This window comes from Rhinopithecus bieti, unplaced genomic scaffold, assembly GCF_001698545.2.
Source record: "Rhinopithecus bieti isolate Rb0 unplaced genomic scaffold, ASM169854v2 scaffold_6979, whole genome shotgun sequence".
NCBI lineage: Eukaryota > Metazoa > Chordata > Mammalia > Primates > Cercopithecidae > Rhinopithecus > Rhinopithecus bieti.
Genome location: NW_016805527.1, coordinates 191,393 through 216,143, shown reverse-complemented (window position 1 = coordinate 216,143; position 24,751 = coordinate 191,393). Strand labels below are relative to the sequence as shown.

The following is a 24,751-nucleotide window of genomic DNA, read 5'->3' as shown; positions in this document are numbered from 1 at the left end:
GGAGGCCGACACGGGCGGATCACGAGGTCAGGATATCGATACCATCCTGGCTAACACTGTGAAACCCCGTCTCCACTAAAAAATACAAAAAACTAGCCGGGCGAGGTGGTGGGCGCCTGTAGTCCCAGCTACTCAGGAGGCTGAGGCAGGAGAATGGCGTGAACCTGGGAGGCAGAGTTTGCAGTGAGCTGAGATCCGGCCACTGCACTCCAGCCCCGGCGACAGAGTGAGACTCCGTCTCAAAAAAAAAAAAAAAAGATTTGAATGCCCCACTGGATTTTGGACTTGCATAGGACCTGTAGCCCCTTCATTCTGGCCAATTTCTACCATTTGGAATGACTGTATTTACCCAACACCTGAACTCCCATTTTATGTAGGAAGTAACTAACTTGCTTTTGATTTTACAGGCTCATAGGAAGACGGGACTTGCCTTGTCTCAGATGAAACTTTGAGACTGTGGACTTTTGAGTTAATGCTGAAATGAGTTAAGACTTTAGGGGACTGTTGGGAAGGTATGATTTGTTTTCAAATGTGAGGACATGAGATTTTGGAGGGGCCAAGGGTGGAATGATATAGTTTGGCTGTGTCCCCACTCAAATCTCATCTTGAATTGTAATAATCCCCATGTGTCAAGGGTACTAAATCACAGGGACAGTTTCCCCCATATTGTTCTCATGGTAGTGAATAAGTCTTATGAGATCTGATGGTTTTATAAATGGGAGTTCCCTGCACAGGCTCTCTTGCCTGCAACCACGTAAGACATTCCTTTGCTCTCTCTTCATCTTCTGCCATGACTGTGAGGCTTCCCCAGTCATGAGGAACTGTGAGTCCTTTAAACTTCTTTTTCTTTATAAACTACCCAGTCACAGGTATGTCTTTATTAGCAGTGTGAGAACAGACTAATATAGCCTCCAAGGCCCGTGATGGATACACCTGTGTGAGTTTTCCACTATGTGCTCCCTGACTGACATCTGGGAAGCAGGCATCTATCCTTTTCTGATAACTGGAACTTATAGTTGTGTTTGGGGTTGAGGATTGGGGGGGCAGTAACCACAAAATAAAACATCAACAGTGTAGAAGGCTACACACAGATGGGAGTGAAGAGACAGCTGGAATGAAGGAGGGTGGAGACACTGGTGTAAAAAAGTGATGGACATCAGCCCACGGACCGGAGCAAGGAAGGCGTGGAGAACACAGACTTTGCAAGCATGGGGATTTTTGTTTTGTTTTGCTTAATGTAGGAGGAAATGAGTAGGAAGACAACTCCGTACAACAAGGGAAAACTGAAGCCTGGCCCGAGGAATCAGATTTTCTTTGGAACTTCTCACATCTCTTTACTCATAAAAAAGTTAAAGGAAAAGGAAGTCTTGGGAGTCTTTAGATTTAGCCAGCAAGGATATTACAGAGAACCAAGGAAAACTTCTATTTTCAATATTCCTTTCAAATGTCACTTCTAAGAGAATACATGAAAGCCCAGAAGACTATCTGGGTTCTCTATCGCTCTGCAGTTAACAAAACCATTTTCTCCCTAACATGCTAGAATTGCAATGTCTTTCACAGCAAAACCAGGAGAAGGCAACCAACCATTGTTTGGGATTTATTTTGAAGGAAATTATAAGGTTTTTGTGTTCATGCACTTGCTTTCACTTACAATCTTTTTAATGAATCCAGATTAGAAAAGCTCCCAGCCGGGATTTTAGATAATTTGTTGTTATGCAAAATCTGAAAACAAAAGATAAACTTTAATCACCATACAATAATAATGAGTTTGACAAACAAAACCTTTCTTTTCACCTAACTGTGAATCCAATACTTTTTTTGAAATATTTCAGTGAGAAAGGGCAAACAGAAGTCAGAGTGTCATTTACACAACCATCTGTTTTAAAGATTTACATATCTCTATCTACCACTACTATATGGGTATTTTTTCACATCTGTATACTTTTGATTTTTTTAGTTTACTTAGAGATTACAAATGCTAAAAATAAATCCATAAAAATAAATATTTAAGTATGACGAAATCAAAGTAAATAATGTATTCATTATCAGCATGCAATGTACACATATATCAAATCAGCATGTTGTACACCTTGAATGCATACAGTTTTTATTTGTGAACTAAATATTTTAAATTTAAAAATAATGACACAGGCCAGGCATGGTGGCTCAGGCCTCTAATCCCAGCACTTTGGGAGGACAAGCTGGGCAGATGACTTGAGGTCAGGAGTTTGAGACCAGCCTGGCTGACATGGTGAAACCCTCTACCAAAAATACAAAAATTAGCTAGGCATGGTGGCAGGTGCCTGTAATCCAAGCACTCCAGAGGCTGAGGCATGAGAATTGCTTCAACTGGGGAGGCGGAGGTTTTAGTGAGGTGAGATCGCACCCCTGCACTCCAGCCTGGGTGACAGAGCAAGACTCTGTCTCAAAAAAAATGAAAAATAAAAAATAAAAAAAGGGAACAACAATATATGACAACAGATGCCTGCAGGTTCCTGAGTAACTGATGTAATCCTGCACATGCGGGATCACATGGAGATGTGCAAGCTCTGCCTGTCCCTTACTGGCCAGCACAGTTTTGCTGATCCAGAATTCCACTGGGTGCTACTGTGGTTGCTGCTCAGCCAGCCATTTCTACATGTCCAGGGCCAGATCACAGAGAGGTGCACTTATGAGGCCGTGTCCCCCTGCGAGGTGATGGAGGGTGGTGGGAGGAGGAGAAGATCCAGGCCTCAGTGCTTCTCCCTCTCCCTCCACCCAAGCAGTCCTGCACTGGCTTTGGCTCCCTCCATGCTGCCTTGGCTATACCCATTCTCCTCGTTATGACCAGAGAAATTACGACCAAGGAAATCACCAGCCAGAGACTGTCTAGTCATGAGGACCAATGAATACATATTCGGCAAAGAGCCCATGTGTGAAGAGAGAAAACACGATGGTCTCTGCAATACAGAGAAAAGATGGAAACCAGTTTTATTAAGACTCAAGGATATTAGCATAAATAATCAATTTATATCTTAAACTTAAGAATTAGCTACATCCAGCCACTTTATGAACTGTACTTCATGACTAGTACCTCTGTCACAAAATTAAATAAAATCATGTGGCCATATTTTCTTATCAGTGTTTTGCCTTTTTGTTTTTGGCTTTATTTTAACTATATTAAGCGTTAAGGTCAGGGGAGTGAGCTGGGGCCAAACTATTTCTACAATTTTGGGAACTTGAATTTCATTGATGCACATCTGAGAAGATAAAAAGTTTTCCTGATCCTTCCTATTTTGACTCCCTGTGCTTGTCTTTACCGGCACCATCTGATTCACCCTGAGTTGGGTGATTCACTTCTGAGTTGAAGCAGTGGCTAGAGATGATGACGTGAAGACAGATATTGACAAAGACTCTCTTCTTGACCACACTCTACACAGGTTCTCCTGAGCTCTTTTCCAACTAGACCTGACTTTTGGCTTTCCATGTCCATCTCTACATTGTCCAATTTTAGCAAGAACCCTGCTACTAAGTTTAACCAGCACCTCCCGCCCCTTGACACCTGAAATTCCTCATCCCCATCATTTCCCATGTGATATTTGATCATCACCAAGAGTCCTGTTAAATAGGGTCACCCTGAGCCTTTCCCCTAATGTTTCCTCTGGGTGATTTTCCATCCATTGACTTCACCCTGCTCTTGGGCTATCAACTCCCACTTGCTCATGGCGTATTTGGAATTCAGCCCAATCTTTCTCCCCTAGTGCATAACTCCATTGCACTGGGGCCCTATACCTATACCTGTCACCATGGCCGTTCTTGAATAGCATCTTTCTTGCTTTAACAAGTGTTGTTGAATAACTTTTTCTTCCACAGTGTGCAGATGTATGACACAGTAATTCTCATTCTCTACCTCAAGCCCTAGCCGTATGCCATTTCCTTATCTTGGGGAACACTGGGACACTGGAACAGAGTTTCATGATGGAGAAACAACTTATAGTAGATTGCACTGAACCTCGGGGAAAGCCAAATTACCAGGACAATTTATGCCTGCTTTATTTTTGCTAGGTAAAATCAAAGCTTTCTTTATGATTTTATAAGTAGTGCAGTTCTGCAAGATAACAACAGTAGAAAGACTGTTGTTCTTTCTTTAAATGTATTTTAGAGGCTAGAAATTGCATCCATGATTGAATATTGAAAGATATTATTTATTTTCCAAGCCAAGCAGACCAGAATTTATTGCTTAACAGGCAAAACAAATCAAAAGAAAAGTAAAACATTTCCATCATCACAGATTTTGAAGCAAGTTATGAAGCAAGGTATGTAAATATTGAAAAATCCTTCTTGGATTTTTTTCTTAATTTTGTACAAATGGTGACAAAATATCCAAATCAATGATATTTTACAACAATTTATGTCAAACATGTTATATGATTCCCAAATCAGATATTACTGCTACTTGATATTTCTATAACAATTTTCTTTCAAGCAGATTAATCTAAGTCTCAGTCCCTTTATGTATAAAGGAGAAATTATTGTAATAATTGTCATTGTTTATCTCCTAGAATACTATCCTAGTAGTATTCAGGAAATTAAAACAGTAGTACTGTTCCAGCAGTACTGATTTGCATGGGGTGCAAAAATGTATGCTTGTAGTTTCTTTTTTCTCCTTTCTTCTTTCCAACTTTCCTGAAATTAATCTTCAAAACAGTTCTGAAATGTATTTGTTGATTTCTGCTTGTAGACGACTTTGATTGCTTTACTCCCAAAAAGAAGCTAAAAGCACTTTTTTCTATGTTAAAAGTTTAGATAGATAGATAGATAGATAGATAGATAGATAGATAGATAGATTGATTTTTTTTTTCTTTTGAGACAGAGTCTCGCTCTTGCCAGGCTGCAGTGCAGTGGCATGATCTCGGCTCATTGAAACCTCCGCCTCCTGGGTTCAAGTGATTCTCCTGCCTCAGCCTCCTAAGTAGCTACAGGCGCACGCCACCACACCCAGCTAATTTTTTGTATTTTTAGAAGAGACAGGATTTCACCATGTTGGCCAGAATGGTCTTGATCTCTTGACATCGTAATTGGCCTACCCCAGCCTCCCAAAGTGCTGGGATTACAGGTGGGAGTCACTGCATCCGGCCGAAAAGTTTATATAATTATTTGCTGCTGCTGTCTTCTGTCAAAGATGCTTGACCAAAAAAATAATATTTGAGCAGTATCTACAAAGTTTATACAGAGTTTATACAAAGACTTGTCTCCTTCCTGTGACAGAAACATGCATATTATCCAAAAAGTCAAGTAATGAATGAGCACTTTCTCATAAATGTTCTAAGAAAGTAAATCTTCTGCCTAAGGTTTAGGTTAATGTTTCAAGATGTATCCCTTGAAAATCCAGGAGACTTTTGAGAAGCAGAGTAAAGATCATATTCAGATCCTACTCCTTGAGAAAACTTCCTGAAATGGCCTCAGCTTTAGTGAGGTGCATACCAGATAGAGAAAACATTGTCCAGTCTGGTGGACTCTGTGTTCTTTAATACCAACCATAAATTTTTAGCCAAAAAGTCCAAATTCTGTAATGCTTGACATACTTTAATGAAAGCACCACTTCGATTTTCTGCCTGAGCACCAAACTCTAAAGCAACTTGAACATTCTAATCCATGTGGCTCCACTAAATGTGCTTGGATTCTTTTGCTTGGTAACATAATAGTAAGTAGTTGATTGTGTTTGAAGATAAGACTTATCTTTTGGAGACAACCTAACTTGGTAAAGTGAAGATTTTCAAAACAATCCTTCTTTTTATAGAAAAGAGGGAGAGGCAGGATTTTCTCGATTGTATTGAGATCATGACTTCACTGAAAAGAACATTCCTACCCAGGTGTTAGAGGTTAGTACTTATGAATATAATACAAAGGGGCTTTTGTCAAATCATAACAATAAAGAACCATTCTAGGCATTGTGCTGCTGCTGAATGCACATTACTCGACTATGTGCAGTTCACAGATAAAGTCATGGTAAATTTGCTTGAATTTAGAAATGCCTTAATAGGATAATTTTAGCAATAAAAATATTATTTCAGCAAACAAATTTCAAAGTTACGGGGAAAAGAATTTTAGTTCAAAATAGTGAAGTAGATATGCAAATATTCCTCAATCTCTTTTGAGTCTCCACTGAAATAATTACCGGGATGCTTAATATGAACAGATATATCCATATTCATCAAGAGGGCAGAATGTGTAAGGTCACCAACAGATAAGAGTATTCAGCAAATTCTGGATAAATAAAATGCATGAGAAAATGTTGACAGATGAAATCGGAGAGAAAGCTGCAGCCCAGAGAATCCTATGAGGCAGGAGCAGTCTGACTGTGTGTCGCCCAGAGACCCCAAACAGTTACGGCAGGGGCAGAGGAGGGAGAAGTGAGATTTCAAACAAGGGTTCACAAAGACCTGGATGGAGAAACACAATAATTAGTAGCCACCACTCATATAGAACACCAACAGCTAAGAGGAAAAATGTTAATGATATAGTGATAGATGAGATAGACATAGAAATAGAGATTTTTTTCCAAAGAAATTGAACAAATTGAAAGAAGAAAAGTAATGGAATTTTTGTGGAGCTGAAACCCAAGCAAAAAAAGCCTTCCTCATTCTGGAATTTTAGGAAGATAAACCTGCATTTTACTTCCAATTGTGCAAACTAAAATTTACACCAAAGGGGAAATTTTATAAGAAAATAAATTTATCTAAAAGAGAGCAGGTGAAACTCACACTACCAATTGAAATATTTCTAATTTCAAATGTCAATAAACAATGAAGAATCACAAGGCATGGGAGGATAATTAGGAACATGAAAAAGAAAGACCAACATTTTAAAAAAGGAAAACAATGCTAGAAGAAACAGAGAAATTCCAATAGCTAGAGAAAAAAAGTAAGAGAGCATTACAATTATTACATGTACCCAGAGACTTCAATATATATCATACTTATAAAACAAGGATAAGTTTCTATAGAAGATAAATAAATAGGAAACAAGAAAGATCTCTTAGGAATTAAATTCTGATTAAAACTATTTTCATGTAGTAAATGTCAAAATTAAGTAAAACATACCAAGTTAGGAGTCAAAATGACAAAATAACAGATATTATAAAACAAAAGATAAAAAATGTAGAGATCCAGATGATCTAATAATCAACTACAGTATGTCTAGAAGAGAAGACAGAAGGAATAAGGGGAAACATAGTCAAATAAATAATTAAAGAGAATCTTTCAAAATTGTGGATGGATTTGTCTTTACCTTGAAAACTCCAATAATTGAAAAGTCTCATTCCTTGATGTAAATTTATAAGATTTTGTTTTGATTTTAACTATATATTTATTTAGAGACAAGGTCTCACCCTTCACTCAGGCTGGAGTACAGTGGCACAATCATGGTTCATTGCAGCCTCAACCTGCCAGGCTCAAGCAGTCCTCCTTCCTCAGCCTCCCAAGTAGCTGAGACTACAGGTGCCTGCCATCATGCTCAGCTACTTTATTTTTATTTTTATTTTTTGTAGAGATTGGGTTTTGTTATGTTGCCCAGGCTAGTCTGGAACTCCTGGGCTCAAGCAGTCCTCCTACCTCAGCCTCTCAAAGTGCTGGGAGTGCAGGCCATTACACCTGGCCTGTAAGATTTTTAAAAATAAAGAATAACCATAAAATTTTAAACCTCTCTGTGAAAATAAAATTTATTTCCTATAAAACAGAATCATAATAGGCTAGAAGAAATAGAATGGACTCTTCAAAGATCAAGAGAAACTTCTTGAACTTACAATTTTATAACAGATGACCTATTATTTCCTATGAGGAAATAATACATACAATTTCAGGCGTTCAAAGATTATCAAAACTATCTCCCTTAAGACTTTTCATAGTAAGTTCTTCAACATGTGTTCCAGCAGAACAAAGAAGTAACACAAGAAAAAGGAAGAATGGAGACGAGAAACCATGGACTTCACTCAAGCAATTAGTGAAGGGAAATTCCAGGTTGATGGCAGATGACACTAATCCTAATGAAAAGTCAGTTCAAATTAGAAGACAGGGGTCTCTGTTGTAAAAGAGAAATGACATGGTTTATATAATTTGGTGATACAAAAAATGTGAAGATATTGCAAAGGCACATAATGCATTTAGAATGTCCAGGAAAAGCACAAAATATATACGAAAGTAACAGTTCAAATATGAACCAAAGACATGACATTATTTTAAATAATTTAAATCACACAAGAAAATTGCCCTTTTATTAAGACAATTATTTTTGAAGTGGCCAGATTCATAATATTCACACAAAGAGAAAGAAATAAAATGTGAGCACGTTTCCTGACCCTACAATAATTTAGTTAAAATATTATATACTTTTAATTGTTCAAGGTAATTTATGGTCAACAGCAAGAAATTTCATTGTAGTTGCAGGGTAGGATAAACATGTTGAATATCTGAGTAATATAAAGATAATAACATAGCTAACAGAATGAAGATGTATATATATATATTTAGTTCACTCATCGGTATGTAATTGACCTTCTAGTGTGTGTATGTGTGTGTGTGTGCATGCATGTGTGTGTGCATGCAGGTGTATGTGTATGTATCACACAGGGATAGCATAAGCAAGATAAATTCTGATCTTCAGAGTGAAAATTGGTATCTTCTACAGTGGAAAAGGAATGAAATAAAAATCTGTTACCTAGTTGTGACAGTTAATACTGAGTGTTAATTTGACTGTATTAAAGGATACAAAATATTGATCTTTGGTGTGCTTGTGAGGGTGTTGCCAAAGGAGATTAACATTTGAGTCAGTGGACTAGGAAAGGCAGACCTACCCTTAACCTGGGAGGGCACCATCTAATCAGTTGCCAGCATGGCCAGAATAAAAAGCAGGCAGAAGAACATGAAAAGATTAGACTGGCTTAGCCTCCCCGACTACATCTTTCTCCTGAGCTGCATTCTTTTTGTCTTCAAACATCAGACTCCAGGTTCTCAGACTGGCTTCCTTGCTCCTCAGCTTGCAGATGGTCTATTGTGGGACCTTGTGATTATGTAAGTTAATACTCCTTAATAAACTCCCCTTTATATAGCATCTATCTATCCTATTAGTTCTGTCCCTCTAGAGAACCCTAATACACTAGATAATTATGATGGCAACAACCAAAGAATATAAAAGAGAAATAGCTAAAAGAAGGTGCCTTTGGAGAGAGGGTCCAAGATCAAGTTTTCTTTCAGGAGCTCTATTGTGTGATATGATTTGATATTACATGTCTGTACTACAAGGTTAAAATAGATACAAATATATTTAGACAATAGGAAAGAAACCAGAAGCTAAAACTTTTTTAGTTGGTCCATTCCATGCCTTCCGAGCCCACTCATGGATTCCAAGCTAAGAAGTCCTTTCTATAAAGGCAAGCCCCACCACCACTGCCATGGGCCTGCCTGCCAGGGCTTCCACACCTTCCCAGGCAGCAGGACTCTCCCCTTCCCATCTTCACAGTTTTCAGGGCTGCTTTGGTGAGGATTTTGAGTCTTGGTGGTTTATTGGCTTCACAGCAAAAATACAAGGCTTGGTGGTTTATTGCTACACCACAGGAATACAAGGCTAACAATGTGACCAAAAAAAAATCCTTCAAATTAAAGTTAGTGTCCCATGTGTTTTGAAGGTATTAACCATTGTGATGCTAAATCTTGAACAATCCATCCGTTTTGCACCATGGCTCTCCTGCACAGGGCTGGCTCCCTGCTCACGCAGGTTAGAGCAGAAAAGGAGTAGTACAACACATTTTCCTACCTCGTTTCCTATTCCCGATCACATGCCTCCAGCACAAAGTAAACAAAAGCAAACCATGTGATTGTATGCCTTGCAACTGCTACACTTCCATAGGCAAATAAGGTTGCAGTAACTGCATAAGAAAGTGGTTAACTGGCTCTTCTTAGTCTTTAATTTTACTGATCTATTTTGTGTATTAATTAAGGGCATCTTTTTTAAACATAAATTTTTAATTCAAATTTTCTTTTAGGGAAAACAGATTTCTGGTTAAGGTTAGCTATGTAATTCCACACTTCCTTTCTTTTCAGAGAAAAATAGCATATCATCAGCTAGACACAATGAATTTATTAATATAAGGTATTAGAAAAACTGAAACAGTAGAGTACCTTTATTTGATAAAAGACAAAACAGAAGAAGGCTGTCCAAGTGCCCCTGTGGTTTGTCATTGTTTGTTTAATAAGCCTTTATTGAAATACAAAATACATCTGGAAAAGTGCAGACATTGTGATGTAGAGCACAATGCCTTGCCTGAAAGTGAACACAGCTGTGTAATTACCACCCAGGAAAAACAAAGAATACAAAACATTGCCAGGCCTACAGAGGCTCCTCCTGCCATTTCAAACGTCCTCTCTCTCACCAAAGGTAAGCAGCATTTGACTTCTCAATACTGCATATATTACTCTTACCTCTTTTAAAATTTCTTTTGAGGATAAAATAGAACTATGGAATTTCCAGTGTTTAGATTATTCTTCTCAGAATGTTTCTGACATCCATCCGTGTTGCAGTATAGTATTCTATTTTATGAACGTACAACAGCTTATTTCTCTACTATTTTGTTATTGGAGACTTGAGTAGTTCTCAGTGTGGAGTTACCAGAAATAATGCTGCTGCAAATACACGAACACGTCTTCTGGTGCATACATGTGTGCATTTCTGCGTGTATGTACCCGAAAGTGAAACTGCTAGGTCATAGGGGATGTACACGATCAACTATACAAAATTCTGCTGTAAGGTTTCGTTTGTTTGTTTGTTTCTTTCTTTCTTTTTGAGACGGAGTCTCACTCTGCAACCCAGGCTGGAGTGCAGTGGCACGATCTTGGCTCACTGCAACCTACGCCTCCCGGGTTCAAGCGATTCTCATGCCTCAGCCTCCCGAGTAGCTGGGATTACAAGAGTGTGCCACCAGACCCAGCTACTTTTTTGTATTTTTAGCAGAGACAGGGTTTCACCATCTTGGCCAAGCTGGTATCGAACTCCTGAATGAACTCAGGTGATCCGCCCACCTCGGCCTCCCAAAGTGCTGAGATTACAGGTGTGAGCCACTATGCCCAGCCCCGATATAAGTTTTTTAAATAGCTTTCCCTCATTTGTGAAGTGTTTCTTCCTCTCTTTTGCCCTATTTTTTTAATTGGCTATTTCACCTTTTCTCCATTGATCTTAAACTATAGAAAGTTTTATATTAACTCTGTTTTATAGTGCCAAGGTACAGGTTATGCCTCTAAAGCTTACGGCAAAGTGGCCTGATCTCCATGGCAGTCAGACGGGTTGTATAAACGGAAAATGTAAAGCAGAAGCAAAGGACATCTGAAGGGTCAGCACTTACAGTCGCTCTAATTTCAGAAGGTCTCCAAAGGTCTCTGGCTGTAGCGTTTCTAGTTGGTTGAAATGAATGTACCTGGAAGGCAAAAAATCAAGTTGGTTATTCCTTGTGCTGGTGAGTAAAATAAAATGAAGAATTAGCAATTGCTTCAGCTGAAATTGTGAATTTCACTGGCTCCAACCACTATATGTCACATACGAAAATCAGAAACTCAGATATTTTGTCGCTTCTGTTCTTCACAGTCCTGGGTCTAAAAACCTGATGTTCCAAAGGGGAATCCGAAGCCCACCCAGAAAGGGGCATGATGCTGCCGCCTTTTCCCAGGGAGCCTCTTGAGTCGATGCTAACTGGTTGTTGAAATTACTCTTTTGCTCATTAAAATGTTTAAAGTAAGTGAAGTTAGGGTAATAGTTAAGATTTCAAACTTAATAAGATACATTACAAGTGACCACACGCTTATTTACATTTCAGAACAGGGAGAAGTGTCCTGTCTGAGGGAGTCAAAGGATGACATATTTGATGTCATATGATCATCATACTCAAAATGAATTAATCTTAACCCTGGAGGATGGATGAGAAGTAATGTGTCTTATTTTAATCCTTTTGGAATTAGAGTTTTTCAGACCTTGGTACCCTCTCTGTGCAACTGATCCAGGAGTTATTTCCTAAGCTTCCATTTCAGAAAGTCTTCTCCTAAAGCAGGGCAACTGAAGACAGAAAGGCTTGTATTTCCTTCAGAAATCTTGTGATGAAATGGAGAAGCATGCTTCCAAAGCAGACAGCTGAGCAGACCTTTGTGGAGCAAATCTTCCCAACAGACAGAAGGATCCATGGGGAAGGCTGCACACTCCTCTTAGAAAATTTAAATGTATTCCCTGAACCTGACTTCTCAACACAGCTTTTTCAAATACTATCAATGAAACCAACAGTAATATACAGTAGTCTATAGTGAACTGCTGAGGAAAGCACTGCGGATATAAAGTTACCATGAAAAGCAACAAAGTTTCACACCAAATTGGAAAAGAGGATATTGTACATATACGTGGGAAGACACAGTGAATGGTACTTGATTTTGTCAATGGGAAGCTATCTGACTTAAAGTAAGGGCAGGAAAGTAAAAAGAAAGCTTTACAGCCCATGTTTGCATAAAATGTATTTATTTCATCACAATTAGAAATATTTTGAAAGGAGAAAAGAAAATGTTTACGAAGAAATACTTTTACCTCATTCCTAGGCTTCCTTCTGATAAATCATTATTATAGGAAGAGCACTTGGGACACCTAATGAAAAAGTAAAATAATCACAAGAGAATGAAAACCATGTCACTGGAAACGGATGCTTGTTTCAGATTACCTTAGGTTGGATCCAGAGTCAGAGCTACACTATACCACTCTCTGAAATTCAGCATCCTGGCCCTTGTCCCATGCATTCCTCCCAGGAGTTCTGTTCATTTTAAAAGTGGTGACATTTTACAGTGGTGACATTGTATAAGACCCAGCAATAATTGCCTTAGGTATAGCATGAAACAGTTTTACCTTGGTTGCCTTGAATTATACACACACTCATACTCACTAACAGACTTTCACACATACAGGCACTCTCAGCTTCACACATACTTTCATAATCACAGACACACACTCTCACATTGTCTCACACTGACACACGCTGACACACTCACATGAACACACCCTCGCATGTTGACAGACTCCCTCATACTCACACATGCTCACACTCACACACTCACATATACTCATCTACACTACCACACTTACGCTAACACACACACTCTTGGACACGTCCGTCACGAGCTCACACTTGTCCACAGTATACTCTCACCATACAGCTCCATACAGCTGCCACACTCAGATACACAGGCTACGACACTCGCAGCACACAAATCCTCACACACTCGACACACTGTCAGATGCTCCGAGCTCAGCACGTCGGTACACTAACACTTTCAAACACTGACACATGTATTCACATATATGCTCGCATACACTAACATAGTCACACACACATAGTCACTCCCATGCACTCACACACTGTCACCTGCAAAATCATTACCTGCATCACTGGTCTAGCACATCGAAAAGGAGGTAGGGGCTGGGAGAGTGAAAACGGATATGAGGGAGGAGTGTTGGGGGGTGACTGGCTGCTGAAAGCGGGGAAGAGAGAGAAGTCTCTGTGACTGCAGTGAAGAAAGAGCCCGAAAGAGGGTCCATTACAAGGTTTCTCTTCCCAAGTGAAATGTATCGCATCATTGGATTCCAATCTCTGTGTATACTGGACAGGCCCAGGCCTGTAAAGTACAAATAGACATTTTATGAAGACTAGGAATAAGTGCTGATGAGGGCATCAAACTTAGCATGAAGTAAATAAGAGCAACAGCAAAAAATAATTTATTGTCCTAAGTGCTTTACATGTATTTAGCCATTTTTAATTTTTTGCAACCGCACTGTGTAGTAGGTTTATAAATACCCCATTATTTAATTAGGAAAAATGTGGTACAGAGATAAGGTAATTTGTTCAGTTTCACACAGCCAGCCTCTCTAACGGCAAGTGGGATGGTCATGCACGGGCTCAGCTGACACAGAGCACCCAGAGATGAGCTATGGAAACCTGATCCAAGAATCCCAGAGCAGAGCCTTTCTCGGGTATGGAAACAGATACGCCACAGGGAGAAGGAAAGTGCCCAAGGCCAAAGAGCCAATTAATGGTAAATCCAAGCCACAAACCCAGCAAAACCCAGGCTCTCTACACTCCTGTTCTCAGTTTGCCTACATTAGTGGCTTTTTAAATGTGAAGCTGTGGGATTCTTAACTGGAGGGAAGGATCGCATTCCAGTCATAAAACAAGCTAACAGGTCACAGGAAAGGAGTCACAAGCCAGGTCTGTGGTTTAGCCAAGCTAACAACTCCCAGATTTTCAAAGTGAATATTCTAGCCTATGTATAAATAAGTTCAGCAGAAGTGTTGTTGTTGTTGTTGTTGTTGTTTTTCCTTTCAACTTTTTAATGCTTTGGAACAATTTATTATAAAGAAAACTTGAGTTTAGCATAAGAATTTTCAAGTAGCACTAGTATTCCTGACACCATTGATCAAATGTGCATCCTCCATAGTTTGCACAGGTGTCTGCATTGCTAGAACTAGAAAGAAAGACAGCTTTCACTTGGGAGGGCATCTTACACACTGAGCCACCTAAAATTGGGGCAAAGAGACAATCTAAAGGGTAGAGTAACATACAACAGTTTATCCAATATCACATAGCTACTATGTGATTTACAATCCACAGTAATTAATAAATATAGATTTAATATTTAAATATTTCACAGGTAGCAATTCATACTTACTATGAATTGCTCATAGTTCATGAGAAATGCATAATCTCCTTTTCCACAATGCACCCACTGACAGCCCGCTAATCACAGAGCCCTGTCTATTCCCCATCCCAGCCATACTTCCCTAGAATAAATCGCTGCAATCTTAGACTCACCCAGGGATGCCCTGAAGGACAAATGTTTTCTGCTGGACTTCAATCTAATACACAGTAGGGTAAGCAACTGGTATTGGAATTCACTACTAATGAATAAGAAAAATGCATGTAAGATTATTTCCTTGCAGGAAAATAAGACAACCCAGAGAGTTCTGTTTGATTATAGTGCAAGCGTATTTAAGTTTTGTGTCCATATGATTTGCCAAATTTTCTAACAAAATTGTTCTCAAAATTTTTTTAAAACTTTAAGTCAATTTAAAGCAGTAGGATGTTTTAGGTTATATGTGTTTGATTTATGTGATGGCTTTAGCAGATTCAAACAAGGAGGGAGTTAGCTTTGATCTCCACTCCCTTCTGAGCTTTGATAAGATAGCAAGAGTATCCTCTCCTACACCTTATTTTTCTAGGCTGTGGATAACCCTGTCATTTTTGGATATCTATTGCTGGTAGATAAATATGAATGATTACTTGAGAGGATTTTAAATCTGTTTAAGTCACTTCATAAAGTTTACATGTAAATGAATTAGTAGTTATTCCTTCATTTAAAGCAGACAGGAAATTATTGCCATTGTCATGTCATGTTGATTCATACTTAGCTTCCCCAGATGCTTTCATCAACACCCCTGGCTTCAATTATTACCTCTATGCAGAAGACCTACAAGTTACATCTCCAACCCAAATTTACCTCCAGGACCTAAATTCATGCATCCAATGGCTTCTTAAAAGACATTATCTTTTAAGGATTTAAGACATCCTAGATGTCTCAAGGAACCTCAAATCCAATGTGTCTGAAACCCAGCCCAGGATCCTCCTTCACCATACTGGCTGCCCTCCATTTTTGCTTGTCTCAGTTCATGGCACTGCTGTATATCTATTTGCGCAACTCAGAAAACCAGCATTGACCCCTCCGTCTCCCTCACTCCCTGTATCTTACCCAATTCTGTGTTTGTTTGTTTGTTTGCTTTTTATTTTGCTTCCTAAATGTCTCTTGAATGTACTCCATTCTCCTCTTACCCACTACTTCCACACTAGAGCAAACTATGCCCGGGTACTAAAATATAAAAACAAACTGGTCTCCCTACATCCATCTGGTCTACCCTCAAAAGAAATACAAGACCCTTAAATGACTTTTAATTTCTATAGAAATAAAGACAGAATTTTTTAACAGAGCCCAAATTCTAGCCTCTTCTTGCCTGGAAATGCCCTTCCAGTCTCCGCTTTATCCCCCTCTTGCCCCACCTCAATCCCAGTGCTCTGGCCTCTTCCCAGCCACATACCTGCCATACTCCTGCCCACAGCAGTCTCTGAATGATTGTCTTTGTAGCCCAGTAAACCTTCCCACCCTTCTTGCCTGGTAATTCCGGACTTGTTTTCAGATCTTACTGTGCTCTTTCCTTGGAAAGCCTTCCCTGAGCTCCTGGTCAAATGCCCGTTATGGGTTCACCCAGCATTGTACTGTTGCAACATTATATTTCTTTGAGTGATTATGTGATCCATGTCTGCCTGTCCTAACTAAACTCTAGGGTCCATGAAGACAGAAATCATATTGGATTTAAAGTAATATTCACATCCCTAGTTTCTTAGCAGAGTTTGACAAATGGATAGTCAATACACAGCTGATCACTGAAAGAATGAATGATCAGTCAGTATTTTTGCATGAGCATCGTCTTTGCAAATGTGAGGATAAGACATTGAACTCTTCATATGTTCTATGGTATAAAACAAAAGATGGGAGTATGAACCCTAATAAAAGCTTTCTGAGTTAATATCAGCTCAACAATCTAAAATGGCATTACATTTCCTTGGGGAGGAACCATCCCAAACATTTACACAAGCCTGACTTTAGTAAGATCTGTAATAATGTATGTTTAATTGTATCTCCTAAAACTTTATAGAATCCTTGAGCACTAATGAACCTAGAAGGCATCTAGCAAAGTCTTCCTGGGGCTTCTCCAGGAGAATCCATCTCACTCCAAAGGGACATGTTAGAATCACACATTTTTGTGAGCACTGACAACATGTGTGACATCTCTTATCTGAGTAAATATTTATTTACACAACCACCCCGAGGCATCAGGCCACCAAACTGAGGACAAAAATCTTCCTACAATCTTTAAAACATGCAGAGCAAGAACATGTGGCCAGAGAATGACAACAAAAATAATAGAGAATGATTCTCAGGATGAGAAGTTGCTGGTATCGCTTTAGCTTTCAGCGTGAACTCACTGAGCCACATAAAAACAAATGTTCTGTGCTGTATGATCACCTTGGCAACCCCCATCTAAGGCAAGAGCAGAGATGGAGAGAAAAACACTGTATTTATCTGTATCTAACGGCACAATCAAAATAGCATATACAGTCAATGTTCTCAACTTTTTGTACAAAGTAGCTGCTTTTTATATTCTCAAAATCCATGAGATTATAAAGAAAAAAGGCATACTGTTGGTAGAAGGAGGCTGCACACCAGAGTGTGTCTGTGTGTCTCTGTGTGTCTGTGTATGTAATTTTGCATGTGTCTATATGTGTGCAAACACAAGCTAAGGACATCTGAATCTGAAGCCAGAAATACAGAGGATATTGAAAATAAGATGTCAGCAATCCTAGCACATGAAACAGAGCTTAGAGGAAAAGCAGTTTGCTGATAGCTGGCTTGGAGATCCACCGTGTCCTGCCTCACATCCACGGGCTGGGTGCATTGAGATGACACCAACTTTCTGTATAATAACCTCAGCTGGGATTAAAATAGGTACTTTTTAGCTTCATTGCACAATAGCAAGCAAGAATTATCTATTACACCAACAAATTATTCATACAGTTTAGGAATTAATTAAACATCTGAATGAAGATCCTTATTTCAGAGCACAGTAAATTATTTCAACTGATTTTAAAGGAAAAATTGACTGAATTATCATAATCCGTTGTTTCCAGAGAAAAGCTTTCCAGCATCTCATTTGCATGCTGTGCTAAAGTCAGTAACAGTATATTCTACCAAAATTCTTTATAAAGAGAATTATGTTTATTCTTAAAGAGTTAAAACCAGTTAAAAATCATACTGCACAAGCTTTACTCCTTGGGAAGTTATTTCAATCCTAAATTAGAATAGTTACAGAAAAAGGCTGGGCACGGTGGTTCATGCCTGTAATCCCAGCACTTTGGGAAGCCAAGGCGGGTGGATCACGAGGTCAGGAGACTGAGACCATCCTGGCCAACACGGTGAAACCCTATCTCTACTAAAAACACAAAAATTAGCTGCGCATGGTGGCACGTGCCTGTAATCCCAGCTACTCGGGAGGCTGAGGAAGGAGAATTGCTTGAACCAGGGATTCAGAGGTTGCAGTGAGCCGAGATCGCACCACTGCACTCCAGTCTGGGTGACAGAGCAAGACTCTGTCTCAAAAAAAAATTACAGAAAAAATCATGTTTCCACAATAGTTTAGATATTGTATGATTGAGAGTTATGAAAAATCTTTCACACTCTTTGTTCAATCTCTATCTCTTTTTGTCCAAACTAATAGCTATAAATGTTCCACATAAATCCAGTCTCTTCTTTCCAACCTACACTATGTTGAATTATTTGGTGGTTCTTCCTGAAAAAATGCAGATTAGTTCATCCACTTTATTAAGGATCATCAATGTCTTCTCACTGTCTTTAGCAGGAATTCAAGGATTTTCAAGATTCAGCACCATCTTGTGACTTTCCCCTCCCTCATAAGTCTGAGCACCCTCTAACCAAATTCAGTATCTCTGGAACCACTCCTGTTTTTTTCAGTGTCTAACATTCAAAGTGTTTTCTCACCCATTAGAGCTCAACAGTACTTTTTTTCATTAAGGGCTTAGTGACTGCTTGTGTCAGACGTAACTTCACTCCTCTGGCTCCTTTAGTATATTAAAACATTTATAAGTACTTATTGAGTGCCTGTGAAGTGTAAGACAAGATCCTTAACCTTCTGAGAGACTGGAATTAGGTAAGTGGTAAAATACAAGGGATCGATGACCACAGTTTGGAAGAATATGTATTATGATAATGAGATGCAAGGAATCCCAAGAGAATCCAAAGATCTACGTTAGATTTAAAGATAAAGAAAGGTTGTACAGAGAAAAAGATTCTTTACCTAACTTTTATGGACAAACAGTAATGACTTGGGAGCAAAAGAGAAAAGACAGTGTAGAAAATGGGGAGACAGATGTATGTGAGGTGCAGAGGCATGAAAATGCGGGACTCTTGTACAGAACAGTAAGGAGCTGAGTTGGACAGAAGCACTGGTTGCCTGCAGAGCTCTGGAAAGATGGACTTGGGCAGGAACCGAATCACACATTTCCTTTGCACTCAACAAGGTGGTTTGAGCTTTACCTTAAAGATATAAGGACACATGACAAGAGTTAAAGAAAAGAAATTTCTTAATGAAATTTTTATTTTACAACATTACCAGCACCTATGCAAACAAAGGACTGGACGTTAGCTAGAGAGAGAGACTCCAGCTAGAGCAATGGTGTGCAGTAGTTTTCAGCTTAGGATAATTTTGTTTTGTCCTCCTCCATCCCCCCACGGAATATTTGGCAATGTCTGGAGACACTTTTATTTGTTGCAGCTGGAAGTGGTGGTGCTCCTAGTCTCCAGTGGGTAGGAACCAGGGTGTTGCTCAACATCCTACATGACCTGGACCAGCCCCACAATATTACTAAGCCCAAAATGTCAACAGTGCCAGATTGAGAAACACCTGAGCTACAGCCTGCTTTATTTTCTGGGCAGGAAGGAGTGGTGGTGATGATGAATGCCATGTGGAGCCTCAATTGAAGGCTGCAAGAGCTTTTCCAAAGGATCCTAGAAAATGAAATGATAGAAAATTATTAAAAGGGTGACAAAGAAGAAGAGGAAAGAATTAATAGAAGCAAAGTGAGGAAGACCCTGCACAGGACCAATGGTACTCGATGGCACCCAAAGGGCTACTGGAAGATGTGACTGTAAAAAGGAGGCAGGAATGTGTCCCAGTGAAACAGGCTAGAACAGAGGAAATGGGCACTAACTCACAATCGTCTCTTGTCACAAAGAAAACTAGTGAGATGTCTATTAGCTTTGCCCTCAATTTTCCCCTTAAGGTAAAAGGCAAAGTCAACGGTGAAATATAAGAGATATGTCAAAAAGAAAAGCAGGGGTGTGAATTTTCAACTGTGGCTATGTCACACAGGACAAGGAGCTCAGCTCCTTTTGATCATCACTGCTAAAGCTGGGACTGAGTTCTTAGTCCTTTCCCTACTGGATTTTCAGCAGCATTGGAGTGCATCAGTTAGTCCCTCTCCCTGCCATGTTCTTCCCTGGCTTCCAGGACACCATCCTCCCAGATCCTCTCCCACCTCAGTGGACCTGTTCAGGGCCCGTCACTGCTTCCTTCTCTTTCCCCAGGCTCCTGGACTGGAATGCCTGGGGCTGAGTCCTGAGGCTTCTCCTTTTTTCCAGCCAAACTCAATGGCATCCAATACTAGGAACATGAGCACTTTCAGATGCAAAAGATACCCACATTGCACAGCTAGTCCTCACCGCCACCTTACATTGGAGACCCATGCCCTACTGCCAGCCCCATGCCCATGGGGCTGCCTAGTAGACATCTCAAACTTGTTGGGTGCAAATCTGCAATCTTGATTAGTCTTCATGCCCACTTCCCAGCCTGTCCATCTCAGCTGAGGACCACACTTCCTTCTAGTTGTTTAGGGCAAGAATCTCAGTAATACCTTCAACTTCTTTCTTTCTCCAACATTCTACATCTAAGTGGTTGGTTGCAAAAGAAATCCAGATGTTGCACTCATCCCAAACCTACCCTGCTGCCTCCTTACTCTGAGACCACACCACTTCTGGCCTATTGTACAACAAAACAACCAACTGGTCCCCCGCCCTTGCCAGGCCATAGCTTATTGTCAACATAGCCATCCTTGTTGAGATAGGAGATTTTAGATGTTCTCACCACACACACAGAAGAGTAAGTGTATGAGGTAAGATAGGTTAATTAGCTTGACTTGGTCATTTCACAATGTATGCATGTATGTAAGCATCATGTTGTACATTATAAATATATACAATATTTATTTGTCAAATAAATCTCTATAAAGAAGAATGCAAGAAACACAGAAGTCAGAGTGATCATTGTAAGGCCTGTTGGATCAGGCATGCCAACTGTCCTTCAAAACCCTCCAGTGCTCACTCAGAATAAAATGCACATCACTCACAATGATACAAATTAAATCTGTTCCTCTGATCTACACAGTTCTGTGCTAACTGGGCCTGTCTCTCTGCTCCAGTCACATCAGTATCCAAGCTGTTCCTCTCACATGCCAGGCTCACTCCTAACTTAGGGTGTTAGCAGCGGCTGCCTCTCTGCCTGCACTGTGCCTCCCCGGCATGCATGTGTCTCCTTCCCTGCCCACAGTATATCTGTGTGTGTGTATGTGTGTGTGTGTGTGTGTGTGTTTACAGATTTAAATATTTGCCAAAGACTTGCATTACACTTGCAATATGCTTGTTCATTTATTAGTTTTAAAGCTTGCCTTCCCTGCTAGAATGTTAGCAGGTCCCTCAAGGTCAGGAATTTTATGTTTTGTTTAGTGCCACAGCCCAGCTCCTAAAAAAGTTTTGGCATGCAAAAGACACCCATTAAAACTGAAAAATGATAATATTATCTATGTTGCAGGGCAGCTGCAAGATCAGAGATAATGCACAACAGACGCTTAGTACAAGGTTCTAGAAAGGCAGAAGGCCAAGTCACCTATGAAATGTGGGAGGAGTATTGGATCTAAGGCAAGAGGGGCACCTTGGGAAGAATCTGCAGAGCCAGAGAGAGAAGGAGCTCCATTGTGTTCCTTGTCATTGCTAGACCATGATCAAGTTTTAGTTTTCACCTTTATTGACCCATCAAGAGCATGATCCTACTGAGAAACTCATCTCACCTAGTTCTAGAAGATCACACTCTCTAAGACTTCCTCTTAACAAGCATGAGTTTCTGGAAAAATTGAATTATTTGAGGATCTACCTGAAATTCGAGATGGGTTTATTGTTACTCAAAATAGTACAGCTATGTGATTTTGTGGTTTCCTTCAACACAGTGGAGGAAATAAAGAAATAGAAGCTGAGGTTGACTCATATTTGAATCTAAAGGACAGCAGGAGCATAGAACAAAGCATACAGAGGAAAAGAGTTATAGGCCACATGCAGAGGGACTTAAATCTGGAAGGCATGGATGGATTTTAGATGAGATAAAACTGTCCCATGAGGTGAGGCCTGAGACATGACCTAAGAAGCACAGGAGACCTGAGGCTCATCAGGCAATATTTTGGAATTTAAGATTCCTGGGGCCGGGCACTATGGTTCACGCCTATAATCTCAGCACTTCAGGAGGCCAAAGTGGGTGGATCATGTGAGGTCAGGAGTTTGAGACCAGCTTGGCCAACATGACTTTACTGGTTTGCCTGTGAATACTGAGATATGTAGGGGCTGGTCTGTATTTGTTTAAGCACTAATTAAAGGGTTTCAGGCTCAGGAAATTGATGTTGTCAGTGATGCAATTTAGGGTCACGGTTCAGTCAAAGGTGGTACGATGGAACAGAACAAGGGATGAATTAGCTATGAGGATGCTATCGTGGTCTAGGAAAGAAGAAATGAGGCAGCGCGTCTCATGTGAAGCACAGATAATCCCAAGAGAAAATGCAGAAATGGATCCCAGAGGCTTTTACAGGGGAAGGATGGGGCAACAGAAGCTTGAGCACTGGACACATGGAGGCCCGCACTCATCTTCTTATTTGACCCCTCAATCACTCTGTAATGCTGTGGCTGGTGATACTTCATGCCAGGGCAGTGAAAGATTGCAGACCACCTGTAAAAATCACCTAGCACCTTCCTGATACATGGCAGAAGTCCAAGGCAACTAGAGAGCAGAGGAGGTTGAGAAAATCCTTATGGTTTAGAATGTTAGACAGGGGCCAGCAGTAGGGAGGGATATTTGGTCTTCCCTCCAGAGTTAATAGAGCATACAATAGAGCAATACAATAATAGAGGGGTTGGTTGCTGATGGAGAAGTGACTCCCAATGCAGAGCTCTTTGTGAAACACTGGAATGGACAACTTGGTTGGTGCTGAGGTCAGCATGGGGACTTTTACTTCATGCTTCCAAATTAAAATCATTGGGTCCCCTTCCCAAGCTTATGTGCAGAGATATGCAGGGCCTGGATCATGTACTCCAAAGCCGCTCACTGACCAGGTTGCAAGGAGGGGGCTGCAGGCCAGACTCAGTTAGGCAGGGCAGAAAAAGGATAACTAGTGGGCCATCCCTGAGGTCACCGCAGAGCCACCCTGATCCAGGGACATCAATCATCAATCAATCAAATGCACTTCCCCCTTTCAAGAGGGAAGTGTTTGAGAAGGGGAGAAACGCCCAGGATGAAGAGTGCAATGCCAGGCTTGAGAAGAAATGTGAGAAAAACACAAGAAGGGAAGAAGGTAAAGCCTCCTTCCCTAGTAGACTGTATTTGCTATATTTCTTCTCAGCCCTGAACCTGAATGCCCCCATCATCCAGCCAAGTTACTTGCTAAAAGATTTCAGTTGAATTTAAAAGCAAAGGAATGGCTGCCTGCTCTGACATCTCCTTCACGCGCCATGATTTTACGGCACTGTGTCCGTGGACAACGCTTGTCAGATCAGACCGCTCCCCTGAAACCATTCCCATTAAAAAATCTCAAGTGGGGAGGTGCGCACAATTTATACACCTGCTGACATTTTGAAAATGAAACAATTACAGGGTATTTCAGAGAAGGGCAGCATAAAGTGGAAATTTCAGAACTCTTGCCATCAAGAAAAGAGAGCAACAAAGTTAGATCCAGAGGAGGAAATAAATGTGTGAAGAGGAGTAAAGACAGCCTCCTGAGATGTGAGGACAGGGGTGAGAAGTGGACCTGATGTGACGGATGGTGGGATTTCTAAGTGAGAGAAGCACAGAAAGAAGTCAAAGAAGAAGGACCAAATCACAAAGGAGATATTCCAATGTGTCCCCCCTCTCAGCCATAAAGTGAAGATCTGTTTGGAAGAGTAATATAGAAAAACACACAGCGGCATTGATTCTGTAACCGGTAAACAGCAAATGAATGAATATAACACATTCCATTTTATTTCTTTTTAATTATACTTTAAGTTCTAGGGTACATGTGCACAACATGCAGGTTTGTTACTTATGTATACATGTGCCATGCTGATGTGCTGCACCCGTTAACTCGTCACTTACATTAGGTATATCTCCTAATGCTATCCCTCCCCTCTCCCCCAACCCCACAACAGGTCCCAGTGTGTTATGTTCCCCTTCCTACGTCCAAGTGTTCTCATTACTCAATTCCCACCTATGAGTGAGAACATACGGTGTTTGGTTTTCTGTTCTTGTGATAGTTTGCTGAGAATGATGGTTTCCAGCTGCATCCATGTCCCTACAAAGGACATGAACTCATCCTTTTTTTATGGCTGCATAGTATTCCATGGTGTACATGTGCTACATTTTCTTAATCCAGTCTGCCATTGATGGACATTTGGGTTGGTTCTAAGTCTTTGATATTGTGAATAGTGCCGCAATGAACATATGTGTGCATGTGTCTTTATAGCAGCATGATTTATAATCCTTTGGGTATATACCCAGTAATGGGATGGTTGGGTCAAATGGTACTTCCAGTTCTAGATCCTGAGGAATCACCACACTGTCTTCCACAATGATTGAACTTACAGTACCTCTAACAGTGTAAAAGTGTTCCTATTTCTCCACATCCTCTCCAGCACCTGTTGTTTCCTGACTTTTTAATGATTGCCATTCTAACTAGTGTGAGATGGTATCTCATTGTGGTTTTGATTTGCATTTCTCTGATGGC

At 40.2% G+C, this 24,751-nt stretch overlaps 1 protein-coding gene across 12 annotated transcripts in view; it reads right to left on the bottom strand.

The window, feature by feature from the left end:
- PXDNL (peroxidasin like) overlaps nucleotides 1–24,751 on the bottom strand; it is a 381,495-nt gene that overhangs the window by 182,129 nt on the left and 174,615 nt on the right. For 7 of the 12 annotated variants that reach the window (XR_001885752.1, XM_017872748.1, XM_017872751.1 and 4 more), the window contains one exon: nucleotides 11,372–11,443. Coding sequence is in view for 5 of the 12 variants with exons in the window: in XM_017872748.1 (XP_017728237.1) it covers nucleotides 11,372–11,443 (72 nt within the window). In the remaining 7 variants the exon portion in view is untranslated. Of the gene's footprint in view, nucleotides 1–1,651; nucleotides 1,723–11,371; nucleotides 11,444–24,751 lie in introns of all 12 variants that reach the window. The other 5 variants (XM_017872753.1, XM_017872754.1, XM_017872752.1 and 2 more) reach the window with 1 other exon arrangement.